This window comes from Engraulis encrasicolus, chromosome 10, assembly GCF_034702125.1.
Source record: "Engraulis encrasicolus isolate BLACKSEA-1 chromosome 10, IST_EnEncr_1.0, whole genome shotgun sequence".
NCBI lineage: Eukaryota > Metazoa > Chordata > Actinopteri > Clupeiformes > Engraulidae > Engraulis > Engraulis encrasicolus.
This window is the reverse complement of record NC_085866.1, coordinates 24,733,475-24,746,386: the sequence shown is the minus strand read 5'-3', so window position 1 is coordinate 24,746,386 and position 12,912 is coordinate 24,733,475. Positions and strand designations below refer to the sequence as shown.

The 12,912-nt window shown below is 43.1% G+C and overlaps 1 protein-coding gene across 1 annotated transcript in view; it reads right to left on the bottom strand.

Moving 5' to 3' along the window:
- megf6a (multiple EGF-like-domains 6a) overlaps nucleotides 1-12,912 on the bottom strand; it is a 167,480-nt gene that overhangs the window by 151,988 nt on the left and 2,580 nt on the right. The window contains exons 3-4 of the mRNA XM_063208451.1: nucleotides 11,353-11,462; nucleotides 3,555-3,659 (exon numbers count right to left, since the gene is read on the bottom strand). Of these exons, the coding sequence (XP_063064521.1) occupies nucleotides 3,555-3,659; nucleotides 11,353-11,462 (215 nt within the window). The remainder of the gene's footprint in view (nucleotides 1-3,554; nucleotides 3,660-11,352; nucleotides 11,463-12,912) is intronic.

The following is a 12,912-nucleotide window of genomic DNA, read 5'->3' as shown; positions in this document are numbered from 1 at the left end:
TGGATGAACTTGCGATGGGATGTGATGTCACACTCAAAGTGGCTCAACAGCTGTGGCAGAAGAGGACGGTGGACATCTCAAAAATCCTCCTCAGGGACTTGTCTTGCGGCCGTAAAACCGAAAGATTTCAGAAGACACTAACTGGCCTCCTACCAGCACCAGGCAGTAAGTTTCTCTTTCTCACACTTCCAGAAGGTTCATAGAAGTCCAGCGTCCAGAGGGAGCAGAGAATTTGGCTCAATGGGACAGGAAGGCCTCGTCTGGCCTGTGTGAACTCAAGCCTCCAGGGCCTGCTGTATGAAGTATGACCCTGTCCTGTCCTCTCCTGTCATGTTTGTTGACAGCTTTGGCCAGGCCCAGGAAAAAGTCATCTGAGAGCACCCCCCTCACCAATCCTCCACCCAATGCAATGTAAGGAGTACCCAATTCTGCCTCCCCTCCTCTTCTGACCCCCCTGTCATCTTCCCTGCCGACCTCCCCGAGCGTCATCAGTGCATCTGAGGTCAGCCTGAGCCACCCAGCTCCAAGCTTGAACCCCAGACCTCCATGCTGAGTTGGGAGAAAGGTATTCTACCCAAGAGAGCAATACATCTGAGGCTATTATATTGGCCAGTAGTGTAACCGGGGGGCAATGTGGATCAGTGGGCTTGTGTGCCTTATCATGAGGGCTCTGAATTAACTTTTTTCATCCCCAGCCAAAATGGCTAGTAGATGTCAGTAGTACTAGCCAAACACACACACACATTAATGGGTCAACATGGCTAGTAAGTTGTTCTTTTCAACCAGCCGAAATAAAATTTCACCAGCGTTTGGCCGGTTGGCTGGTGTTAATTTATAGCCCTCTTATCATATCATAAGTTATTATTATTCCGGGGACTCGGGTTCGATTCTGGCCTGAGGTTGTTTCCCAATCCTTCCCCATCTCTCTCTCCCAACTCATTTCTTGTGTCACTGCCCTGTCTGATTAAGAAATGTGTAAAGCCAGTGTGCTGCTGCACACATAAAGAGATTCACTACTGTCAGTCTTACCTCTGCTCCTAAACACAGAGACGATACCCAATGTTGTATTTTGAGTCGTAAATACTATATTAAACCTGTTTGATATCTATGAATTGAGGTCTGCGTCTCTTTGAACATCTATCTTAGAACGTCGCACACAACGAAAGAAATTTAGACTCAGAATAGCTTGCGATGGTCCTGGGGGCTAGTATTCCACCGATTGTTGTAAGAAGGGTTTTCAGCTGAGAATCGTGCCCATAGTTGTATAGTTTGAGCCCCCCAAAAAGAAGTGCATCGTCTTCGGATAGCAGGTGAAAGACTTAACAGTGCTGTGATGCTGAGCATCGTTAGCAGGCATCTATTACACCAAGACTGAAGTCCTTTCCAAGCCATGCATCAGGGCAAACACAGACTAAATCTCTAGGGAAGGAAACATTGTTGCGGCAACCTTCTTTGGAACAAGAACAAAATGACATATGTTTTGGGGGTAGAACAAATTAATGATCGCAGGGTGATCAACTGAAATGTAAAGGCGCCTTTATACTGGAATATAAAGGTGCTTCAATGGCTAGGAATCAACCTGCGGATAGTTATATGGAGAGTGAAGTCATGACATTATACCTCAGATCACAATAGACTAGCCTTTCGGCGTCAAATGGCTGTAAAGAACTGTCTCGTTAATGGCATGCCTATGAATTAAGGATTGTAGTATGGCATCACTCTGAAGAAATGGTACCAGCAGGGATGCTGGCAGAAGGGGACAAAGGGGTCACTTTTCCCAGGCCCAGGGAGAGAAGGGGCCCCAGAATTGGATCCTCATTCCATTGTATTGATTGGGTTTGGGGCCCTTTCAGATGTCTTTGTCCCGGGCCCAGTCAAAGCTGTCAGCGGCCCTAAGTACCAGTCTAATTATTTCAGAATCGGAGTCAGCCTCCCTATATAAAGCCCATGTGAAATAGGGCATGATTATGACGTGAGGAGAGGAGCCAGCGGCAGCTATTGGGTGATATGACGATGGGTTTGGCCTCCTTTACAAAAGTTAGGCCAGCACATAAGCTAATAAAGCAAAAATGTTTTCCTGTAAAGCCTGCAATCAACATAAACTGAAACAAAGGTCCATTCAGATGAAACACCAATCATAAAAAGTATACTGTGTTGCTATACAAAATGTTTTCAATCTGTGCTCTTTAGTCATACAAGTTTTAGGATCTATAACTTCCACATTTCCCCTTTGGGCCTGAACGGAAATTAAGTTTGTGACGCTCAGAAGGATTTTCTTTGTAACTTCCCAATATACATAATGATCTAGTTCATTAATGACACATAAGGTCAAAAAAGATTCAATGGATGTGACAGGAATATCTTCAAAAGGAGAAACAACAAAAAAACCTAAACCCTAAATTCTTTCTTGCAGCTGAATGCCTGTATGTTATACCACATCATACTAAAGACGTTTCTAAACGACCATCTGGTGAAACCATGATTCATGGCGGATATGTGGTGGAGAAACTAGACAGGTAATGTCCTGGAATGCAATAACTATTCCAGGAAAGACTTACTCAAAATGAGCAAACCCATTTCAAACGGGCCGCTAAATGTGTGTCATTATCCTGAAAATATTAATTTGTTGAGGGTATTATTCTCATTTATCCATTCATGCATTTTTAAAAGCCTAGCCGATTACTTTTTACACCTTTCAACAGAATGTCTATTTCCCAGAGCCAACATGAATCACACGCTATTCATGCTTTCATGCTGCTGTTGAAAGTACACAGGCACACGTACTACATACAGCAGATTTGAAACAGAAGAGCTGCTAATAGCCAGACATGCGGTATGAGTCTGTTTTAGGCATGGTTTAATGATCAGTACTGACAGGAGTAGTGACCAGTACTCCACACTGCACACTGACAGCTTGTGTCATGAACAACAATACTGTGCCACACTGAACCAAACCAGAAGTCTGAGGACGTAACGCCTCTTGACCTCCTAATCCCGCATGCAGAGATTGATCATCGTGGGGTGCCGCTAAATGGGTTCGGGTGGGAGGGAGGTACAGCACATTTGGACCGTTCAAGGGGACCACAGTTTCACAGAGATTCACGAAGGACTATGAATGAGTCAAACAGAATATAAGAACATGTACAGTACGTATGTTCCCCTATAGTAAAATGTAAAATATCTTTCATATAATTGTGGTGGTGGTGGTGATAGTGGGGTCCGTTTTCTTCAGATTCTTTGGAATCCCCCTGCTTATGACAATATGCCGATGTGCAGAGATGCTGACAATAGGCTATAGCACAGTGATTCTCAAAGTGTGATTATTAGCACCCATCAACAGTCAATTCAGTTGACAGGCGGCCCCTGAACATATTTGGGGGGACTAAGTAGTCCTCGGTCTGAAAAAGTTTGAGAAACACTGCTATAGCATGTTAGAATGTAGGAACTACATGTACGTATTAGCAAGTAAATCCTAGATGACAAAATAAGTATGTGATGCATCAAATGAACAAAGTAGACAGTAAATGCAAACAATAAGTGTGTCAACTACTTACCATACTGGCAGTGGGGTCCTTTAAATCCTGGAGTACACTCACAAATTCTGGTGGCGTCTTCTTTGCACTTGCCACCATTGAAACAGATCCCATAGCTACAGGCAGCTGCAGACAGACAGAGGGGAAAAAAGAATAACTTAGACCTAATGACATGGCTGACATTAACTGACTGCTTGAAAAAAACTCCTGCACACAGACCATTTCACTGTTTTCTTTAATAAATGACGTTTCGGTCCTAGGCCTTCATCAGATTGTGGGATCAATAAACATAAGTCTAAGTCTAAGTCTAAGTCTAAGATAAACTCCTCCACGACGTTTCGGTCATTTATTCATATACGTCATTTATCAACAAAAAAAACAGCGAAATGGTCAGTGTGCGGGAGTTTTTTCAAGTTGTCCGCTGAGTGACCCATGGGCCATCTCTGACGCACCTGCCAGTTGAGGTGTGCGAAAAAATCCAAGTTTAACATACAGTAGGTGACTTTTTTTGTTGTGTTAAATGTAGATTTAGATATATAAGGAATAATTACTTTATTTAACAACTGAGGCAAATAACTAAGATATACTGTACATGGCAGACTTTGTACATAAACCTACTGAATAGACAAGACTAAGAAATAAGCCAAATTAATAAGGAATAAATGCAAATAAATGCATGCTGTGGCCCAGTATTAGACTGTGTATAGAATCAAGAGAAAGGGAAAAAGACCCAACCGTATCTAACCTACTCTGGTGTCTGCTACAGCTAACACGCTTTTCGGAACACCCAATTTATCTTGGCGCGGATGAGTGGTACAGCCTGGATGGGTTTATGCATGGATGGACTGCCGTGTCTCCTACATTCATTTTTCATTCAGCCGATTGATAATCCAGGTGGTACACAGGCCACCTGCTGTGTCTGTAACCCTACACCTGTTACACACCAACACACACACACACACACGTGCGTACGCATACACATGGCCCGCACTCACGCACGCACGCACGCTAACAAGCTATACATGCACACACACATTGACACCAACACAAACGCGCTCGCATGCATGCGCAAACACACACACACACACACACACACACACACACACACACACACACACACACACACACACACACACACACACACACACACACACACACACACACACACACACACACACACACACACACACAGACACACACACACAGAGGCTACATACACACTGATTTTGACAGTGATGCTGCACTCCAGTGAGCCACGACCCCTTCCTGATGATCCCTCCCTCTGTACGGTATCTCTTCCCAGGTCATCTGGACCGGAGATGGAGGACAAAAAAGTATCAAAACATCCCTGCTGCTACACAATGTCACATTGATGGTCTTCCCTTTTTGAGGCAATCTTTTGATCTCTCTCACTGCCAACTGTAATAGCTCAGGCATGAAATATTTGGTCAAGAGCACAGTTCATAGGCCTCAGTGGGTCCAGGTAAAGAAAAAAAAATCAATTTGGAATCATCATGCAACCGCTGCAGTTGCAGACCACCATACTCAGGGCCGGCCCAAGCCTTTATGGGGCCCTAAGCAAAATTTCATCCAGGGCCCAAATACCACCACCTTCTCAGCATCAGATGCTTCATAAGCTTCATTTACTTGCACTAGGAGCAACATTTCTCAAACAGAAAGCCATTTATCACAAAGGAATATCTCAGCTCCATTTCATAACTATTACTCTTCGTTATGTTCTGCATTTCTAGAAGGGTTTTTACAACCATAAGTGGAACATGAAAAATGATGTTTTTGACTGTCATTGAGCAATCCCCCAATATATAATGGCTCATGTTTCCTTTGTGGCAGTAAGAGGTACATGAGAAAGAAATACAGTATTTGACTAGGGAAAATGGTGAAGAGTTCATTTTTTTCTGTAACTTTGCTGCTCACGAGGGCCCCCTGCAGCATGGGGGCCCTAAGCCATCGCATAGTTTGCTTATGCCTCAGGCCGGCCCTGACCATACTGAATCAGATTTTGAACTACTCAGAAATGCAAAGCTTGAACGAGTAACAGACAAATAATTTCTGTTCATGTCAACTATTCAGGAGTATACTCCACATCGAGTGAAGTGTATTGACAATAATATAAAGTGAAAGTATTACAAACATGTGCCAACACACAGCTTCTTCATACATAGGTTCTCATTTTTTGTTTCCCCCTGGCTGCGCACAACTCAACCTCTGATTGTTGGAAACCGGAGTCGGTCAAAAAATTAGCTCACGTGGTTGGCTGCCAGTGTCTTGCCCCTCCTCATAACACTGTGTTTATAAACAAAAAAAAACCATGTATAGTGTGTGTACATGCATGTTCATGTCATGCGCATATGGCATGCTAGAGTCACAAACCTGAGGATAAAAATGTAGGCTGTTTGCTATGACCCTTATCGTATACTTAAAAAAAGTAATATTGTGTCTTATTTAGATTCATCTATGTGTCAAAATCATTTGCAAGGTTCCAAAACACCTGTACAACTGAAAGGGATGCCTTGTGAATCGCCGTGCAATAAACATTTTGAAATTCGAAGATCAACAAGAGATTCATGTAATGCCATACACAATGCACTGTTGGATGCAACTGATACATTTGTTTGGACTATACAGGCCTAGCGAGAGAGCTGTAGGAACAGAGACTGTGGTTTTCCCTATGCACTTGTTGACGGTTGTCAGACACCCTTTCCTTTCATTCTAAAGAGGAAACCCTACCTTTACTCTTTATTCCGACATGATGTGTTCTACACAATGCTCTTTGATCTGAACGAAGCACTGCTATATTAATCCAAAACATCACCTGTCTCACTGGAAAACATTGCATGTTTGTGCAGTGGACAAGAATGGACCAGCTGATGTAAAACCCATATAAATACGTATTGAGAGATGAAATGGCATTTTCAATGAAAGACTTGGTGGCAAAAAGGAGATGAATATATTCACTGGTGGAAATAAAAATGTGCCCCAATGAGTTTGATTTTGTGAAGTTTAATGCCATGCTCAAAAGGCTATTGAAATGGAGATTTTGCTTTTCAAAACAATTGACAACTGCCTAACAGAAAGTCCTGAGTCCCATAACAATCACTCAGTGACACTTCTAGTTACCAGACACATGACTGGAACTCATCTCTTGAGAACTTTGGAATGGGTAAAGCTGTATAGAATGCTCTAGTAAAACCGTCCATACAAACAGGCATTATATCCTTCAAATCCTGCAACAACTGATGATTTTACACGCCCAGCAAGCACCTGTTATCTGGTGCCAAGTTTGAGCGACTGTACAGCTCAATAAGTTAGTGCTGGATGTGACTACAAAGAAGTACAAACTTACTGATTGAATTAAACAGATTCTTTTTATGTAGTGGGCGGAGGCACGTTCACACAAGCCCCAAGGCTTTACTTTTGACTGTATTAGACACAGGAGGTGATGACTCTCAGGGGAATGCTGAGTGGGGATGCATCATACTACTTCTTTTGAAAACCGATACGAGTACGAAAATGAAAATAAATGCACAGCCTTGTTTTTTCCACCTGTGATATTTGTTTTAATGTCCATTTGGATGTAGATTTAAATGTTAGTAAATGTATGAGGCGGCGCCTTTTTACCCATGCTTTCAAGTCAATGGAACAGAATCGAATGGAATGGAATCGGCGCCTGGTATCGGCACGTGTTTGAGTATGAGCTAGGGGTGGCACGGTTCACAAAATTTAGCAGGGGGTCATTGGGAAATGCTCTGCTCCATTAGGGTGCAGGGTGCCGGTCGAGGAAAGTTAGAGAAGCCCTGCTGTACAGTCCCTGCTCCAGTGTCCTATTCCTGACACTGCGATGCATGGCTTTCTAACTGACCGTACCATACACTCTGAGGAGCTGAGTATGTATGCGACTAAGTCGTCCAGCTGTCTCTCCCATTGCCTCGGTCCTCTGCCACAAAGGGCCCTTGTCAGGCAGGATTAGAGGACTATAAAGGGCCAGGGGTCTGCAGGGGTTGGGGAGTGCGGCACCATTCATCCCAATAAAATGTTGGATGAGCAGCAGGTGTCATAAGTTGAAGCTTTTCATCCTTTCAAAGTGCCTGTAAGTATTAAAACATGTGCTTTCACAAATAGTGTGTGAAGAGAGAGAGAGAGAGCGAGAGAGAGAGAGAGAGAGAGAGAGAGAGAGAGAGAGAGAGAGAGAGAGAATGCTTGCATCAGCAGATATGATCATCTATTTCGCAATCTGAAATGTGTAAAGAGACACAGGACAGGATGTGAAAGGTTTTGAAGACGTATTTTGGTTTTGACCACGTTTTGCTGTTTTTGAAGCATTGTGAACATCAGAATGATTAAAATAAACTGCATACAATTAAATATCAAAAATGATATTATCCTATTTCTAAACATAACCACGACACTAGAAGGGGCAAGGTCATGACAACTTTCATTTGTGCTGAAAAAAAGTAGAAAGTAGAAAGTTTTAAAAGTCTTCTTTTTCTTTTGAACTTTAATTTAAAATGTTTGCCGGTTAGTTCAATGTTCCTTCAGAATGAAATACAACTGCAACTGTCCAGAGAAAAACTAAATGTTTACTTACTTGGAAAATACCATTAAGGCAGCTCTGCTGCATATTATCGAGATAACTCATTCAGGCCACGTGAGGGGAAAAAAGTATTGCCATAGGAATCATTTGTTTCTGCTTGCTGAGTATATTTGGTGAGTGCTGATGTTTCTGAGGGCTTCTCTGTGAATGGAAAGCCCACCCAGTAGTTTATTTGTCTGCTTTCAATTCCTTGTAATTAAAGAGGATGGTTTACATTCAGTTAACATTCCCCGCCCAAAAAAACTTAAGAAAATTCTGCACCAACCAGTACTGATTATAAACAGATAATCACAACCGTACAAGGTAACAATTAATGCATTGGTCAGGGTCTAAATTTCACATCAGATCAATGACACGTCGAAGAAACCCATTGTGTAATTTGTGAATTTGTGAAAGGTAAACTGCAATGAATCATATTAGAACAAGAAGGAACTTGACTGCCCCATTTACACCAGAGTATTCCATGTCCCTATGAGAGAGTCCCTCAACACTTATCAAAGGTTGTGCTGTGCTTTGTTCTGTGTTTTGAGATACATATCTGCACATTCCTGGGCCTCACACACACGCAGGGGAGACCTACATCTTTAAAATACATTTGGCACCCATTGCTCACAACGCCTCTCTGCTAGGATCATCAACTATTCAACAGGAGATATACATCCAAAGCACATGGAAGAATCTCGGCTATTCCTTGTCAAGAGTGACGTACGCTCCAAAACAGAAACAAATCATGCAGCAAGTCATATCACAGTTTGTTGGACAGGAATGCGTGAGCAGGGCCATTTCAAGGTATTTCGGGGCCCTGGGCAAAGATGGACTTGGGGCCCCTGCTCCTCTTCAAACTATTGGGGAGGGCCCCCTCAAGAGGGATTTTTTTTATTTTTTATTTTTTTTTAGATTTTTTTTCAACTTAATTTGATAGGACAGTGTGAGAGGTGGACAGGAAGTGAATTGGAAGAGAGACGGGGAGGGGTCGGCGAAGGACCCGGGCCGGGAATCGAACCTGGGTCAGCCGCATGGCAGGCGAGTGCCCTACCGGTTGCGACATTGAATTTAGGGAGGTTTTGCCTCCCTCACGGTGTTGTTTGAATTTGAATACAAATGTCATAATGAGTCATTGCCGGGGGGGGGGGCTTTCAACAGGGGGCCCTAGGCAATCACCCTGTTTGCTTGCCTGGTTGTGACAGGCCTGTGTGTGAGGAGAATACTGTATTGCTATGCGGTGGGGTGGCCCGAGTACAGGACAGAACTGTACGTGCGCAGCACACACGTCAAAAACGCTGTTTATAGCACGTTGATGTATGGAAAATCTCCCCACAGACTACATAAACTCAGGAGGAATAGTTTTTATTACATGACACGAGATAACTTGTGAACTAAAGGAATGGAGTTTGGCAGCTCTGAAAATTTACAAGTGTCTTCACAGGAACGTGTACATAGCATGTGGATTCGGTTTGCTTTTTTTGGCTCTCCATTTTAAGTCTAATCCGGTCCACTCAATGATAGCATGTGCTATAGGGAGACACTCAAGATGGTTCATATGAAATGCCATACAAAAGAAGTTGTAATGAACTCTTTATGTGCAGCTTCTATGCCAGCTATGGTCCTACATATACATTTCTGAATTTCCTCCAGGGTTAATAAATGTTTCTCTACTCTACTCCACATGTATTCGTGATTTTTCACATTTCACATTTTCACAAGTGATTTTATAACTGAGTCAGAGCATTGTGCACAACTTGGTTGAGAAGTGACAAATCTTATCAATCTTTAATATAAAAACAAATGCTTTTTAAGTGTCATCCGTTAGCCGTTGGCTAAGGTGCCCTTCCATACACTGTAACCGGGTTCCGACTCGAGATCATATCCTGATCCTTCCCCATCTCTCTCCTTTTCATTTCCTGTCAAACTCTCTAATTGTCCAATCAAAATAAAGGCAAAACAAATGCCATCCAACTCCATGACAAAGGAAGGCGCTTGTAGTGGGAAGAGAAGAGAAGTGTCCTCACTGTACTGTATGCAAGACAATTCCCATAACAATTCCTTCCCACATGTGCCGCATATTCACCCACCATGATGGCAGAAGCTCCATAGTGGGGCAGTGGAATGGCATGTGCATGCAAGAGGACATGTGGAGGATGATAAAAGAGCGGGGCAGCTTCTTTTTGCCAAAAGGGTGCCGTGTGCGGTATGCGGCCCCGGTGATTACGGCGCCACTTCAGCATAAAATCCCACTTCAGGCTGTGGGCCAGCTAGGCTCGTCCGTAATGGAGGATAAATCTCTTTGATGCCGACCCTCACCCGTCGCGGAGACATCCAGCATTGTCTCGCTCCAAGGCCGTGGACACAGACACGGACACAGACACAAAAACACACAGACACCCTCCTTGACACTGACAATGGCAGAAAAAAGAGGGCCTTGTCTTCTTCTTCTAAGCGTGTGTGCGTCTAATCCATAAGATGATGTATATATATACACAACATGCCAACTCTGTTTTGGTGACTGTCTTCTTTTCATCAAAGCAAGTATGCTGATGGGAGGCTACTCCTGCCAAGGAATGAAGGGAACATCACGGTATGGTACCGGATAAAATGTGGAACTAATGTACCAATATCACGGTATGATATTGTATAAATGTACCACAAATGTACATAGAAAGGCCCATATCAGCAGTAATTTCTTATCCTGAACAACAGACGATAGACAAGAGAGCTCCTAAAATGGTCCTTACATGGGCTGCTGTAGGATCACAAAGACTACTAAGGAGATGTATGTAATTACATCTCTTTAAACTATTTCCTTTCACACAACTTTTGCAATGCCTTGCATATATGATGGATAATTCATACTTTATAAAGCTATTAGCCTTAAATGTGTGGGAAAGTCCTTTTCATCGCAAACGCATTCCATGTGGATTGTAAATGGTTTGAATCTAAAAGCTAAAATGGTGAACCACAGTTCGACAATTGCGATATTATATATATATATATATATTCAGAGCTTGGGAAGAAACTCAACAAGATCTTGGGTCGGTAACAAATAAAAAAAAGTGTTGATACTTTCCAGCTTCTGAAGCTGTTCGGGGATAATTACACAGCCTGACTCCACATCCAAAGAAGTTTCCATTCTTAACTGAGGAAAGGGAACCTTTTATGAGGGCTGAGGGAGTGAGCAAGTGTGAAATTGGAAACTGGAGTACTACTTACGGTACAGGCACCCGACCTCTCCATTGAGCTGTGTCCATCCTGAGCAGCACTTGTACACCGTCTGATACTCTTGTCTGTACACCTGTCGGTAGCCAATATAATACGCAGTCCTACAAGCCAGAGAAACAGAAAAAACAAGACAGAATGAAGAGAAAGGGTGAAAACACTTTCCAGTACAAAGTATGAAATGTCAGAACATTAGCAGTAAACAGTGGAAAAAAGGCATTAATCATTTCAATGTGAGCAATCAAACAAGAAAAGAGACTATAGTCTGCTTCATGTTTTCAAAACCTCATGCTTGAAACATGGCTAATCATAACAACATATTGGAAAGTAACGCATGACACCAGTGTGCACTTACTGTGCACTGATTTTGAACCCTAATGGCAGCCTGTCATCAAAGCCATTCTCAGCTATGCACAACGGTAAACATGCAAAGCCGGCTCAAGTGATGTGTTTGAAAGATGGTTTCATTCTCCCGTCCCTGGGATCGATGATACTGACAAGTTGAACAAGTGGAATCTGCCCCCGAGTCACGTACCAGCGAGCAGTGATGGTTTTGTGCTGTCAATTAAAGAGTACTTTTATAGGATGAAAAGACACACATGAAAACATCAGAATGGAATCAGGAGGACTAGGGAGGACAACAATTGGGATAAAAGTGGGGATCTTAAAATACTTCCAGACGGATGATCTTGAAACTTGCTAAACCAAAAGACAGACAGACAGACAGACAGAAAACTCCAACGGGCACTGGGGCTCTTCAGTCCAACTAAGACTAGCAGAGCCGGATTAAGATGGCCTGGGGCCCATAGGCTACATGTTGCTGTGGGCCCCCTGGCAACAAATTTACGTAAACAGTGGCATAACTACGTGATAGGAATTAAGGACTCAATATCGCATCTTGTCATAATTCTGCAATTTCTCACTTTTGGCCTGTCAGGGGCCCCCTAGCAGATGGGGGGCCCCTATGCTGCAGCCATATCTAGCCTGTGCATTAATCCGGCCCTGAAGACTAGCATTCCCTATCCCATCTGCAAAATGTCACGGCTCAATCCCTCTTTAATGTGGTTCGTGCAGAAGGCCCTTTAATTGCTGGGAGCTCTTGTATGGTTCCGAGAGTGCGGAAAGGCCCTGTGTCTTTGATACATGAAGCATCTGAAAGCTTTAATAAGTATCTCTCACCGAGAGAGGGAGGATCACTTTCCAAACTGGTGTCCCACCAAAAGGCCATACAACAGAAGACAACGGATAGGGTTTCAGTGTCTGTCAGTGCACAAAGGAGTGTTTGGAAAAAACTTTTTATGATTACAATGGATCTGTGCCTTCTTGACCTCTTGCTCCAAAAGCCACTTGGTGAAGCAGCAGAGGAGAGAAACTGTCCCACCTTTCCCCTTTCCAAAAGGCCAGGTAATATTATCATGAACCTGTATTAGGGCTGCACAATATATTGAAAATGTATCGAAATCGCGATATCAAGAGTGCCGATATGAGTATTGCGAAAACGGCTTAATTATCGCAAACAAGTGAAACATTTCTGTGCAGTCCAATCACTTGCTG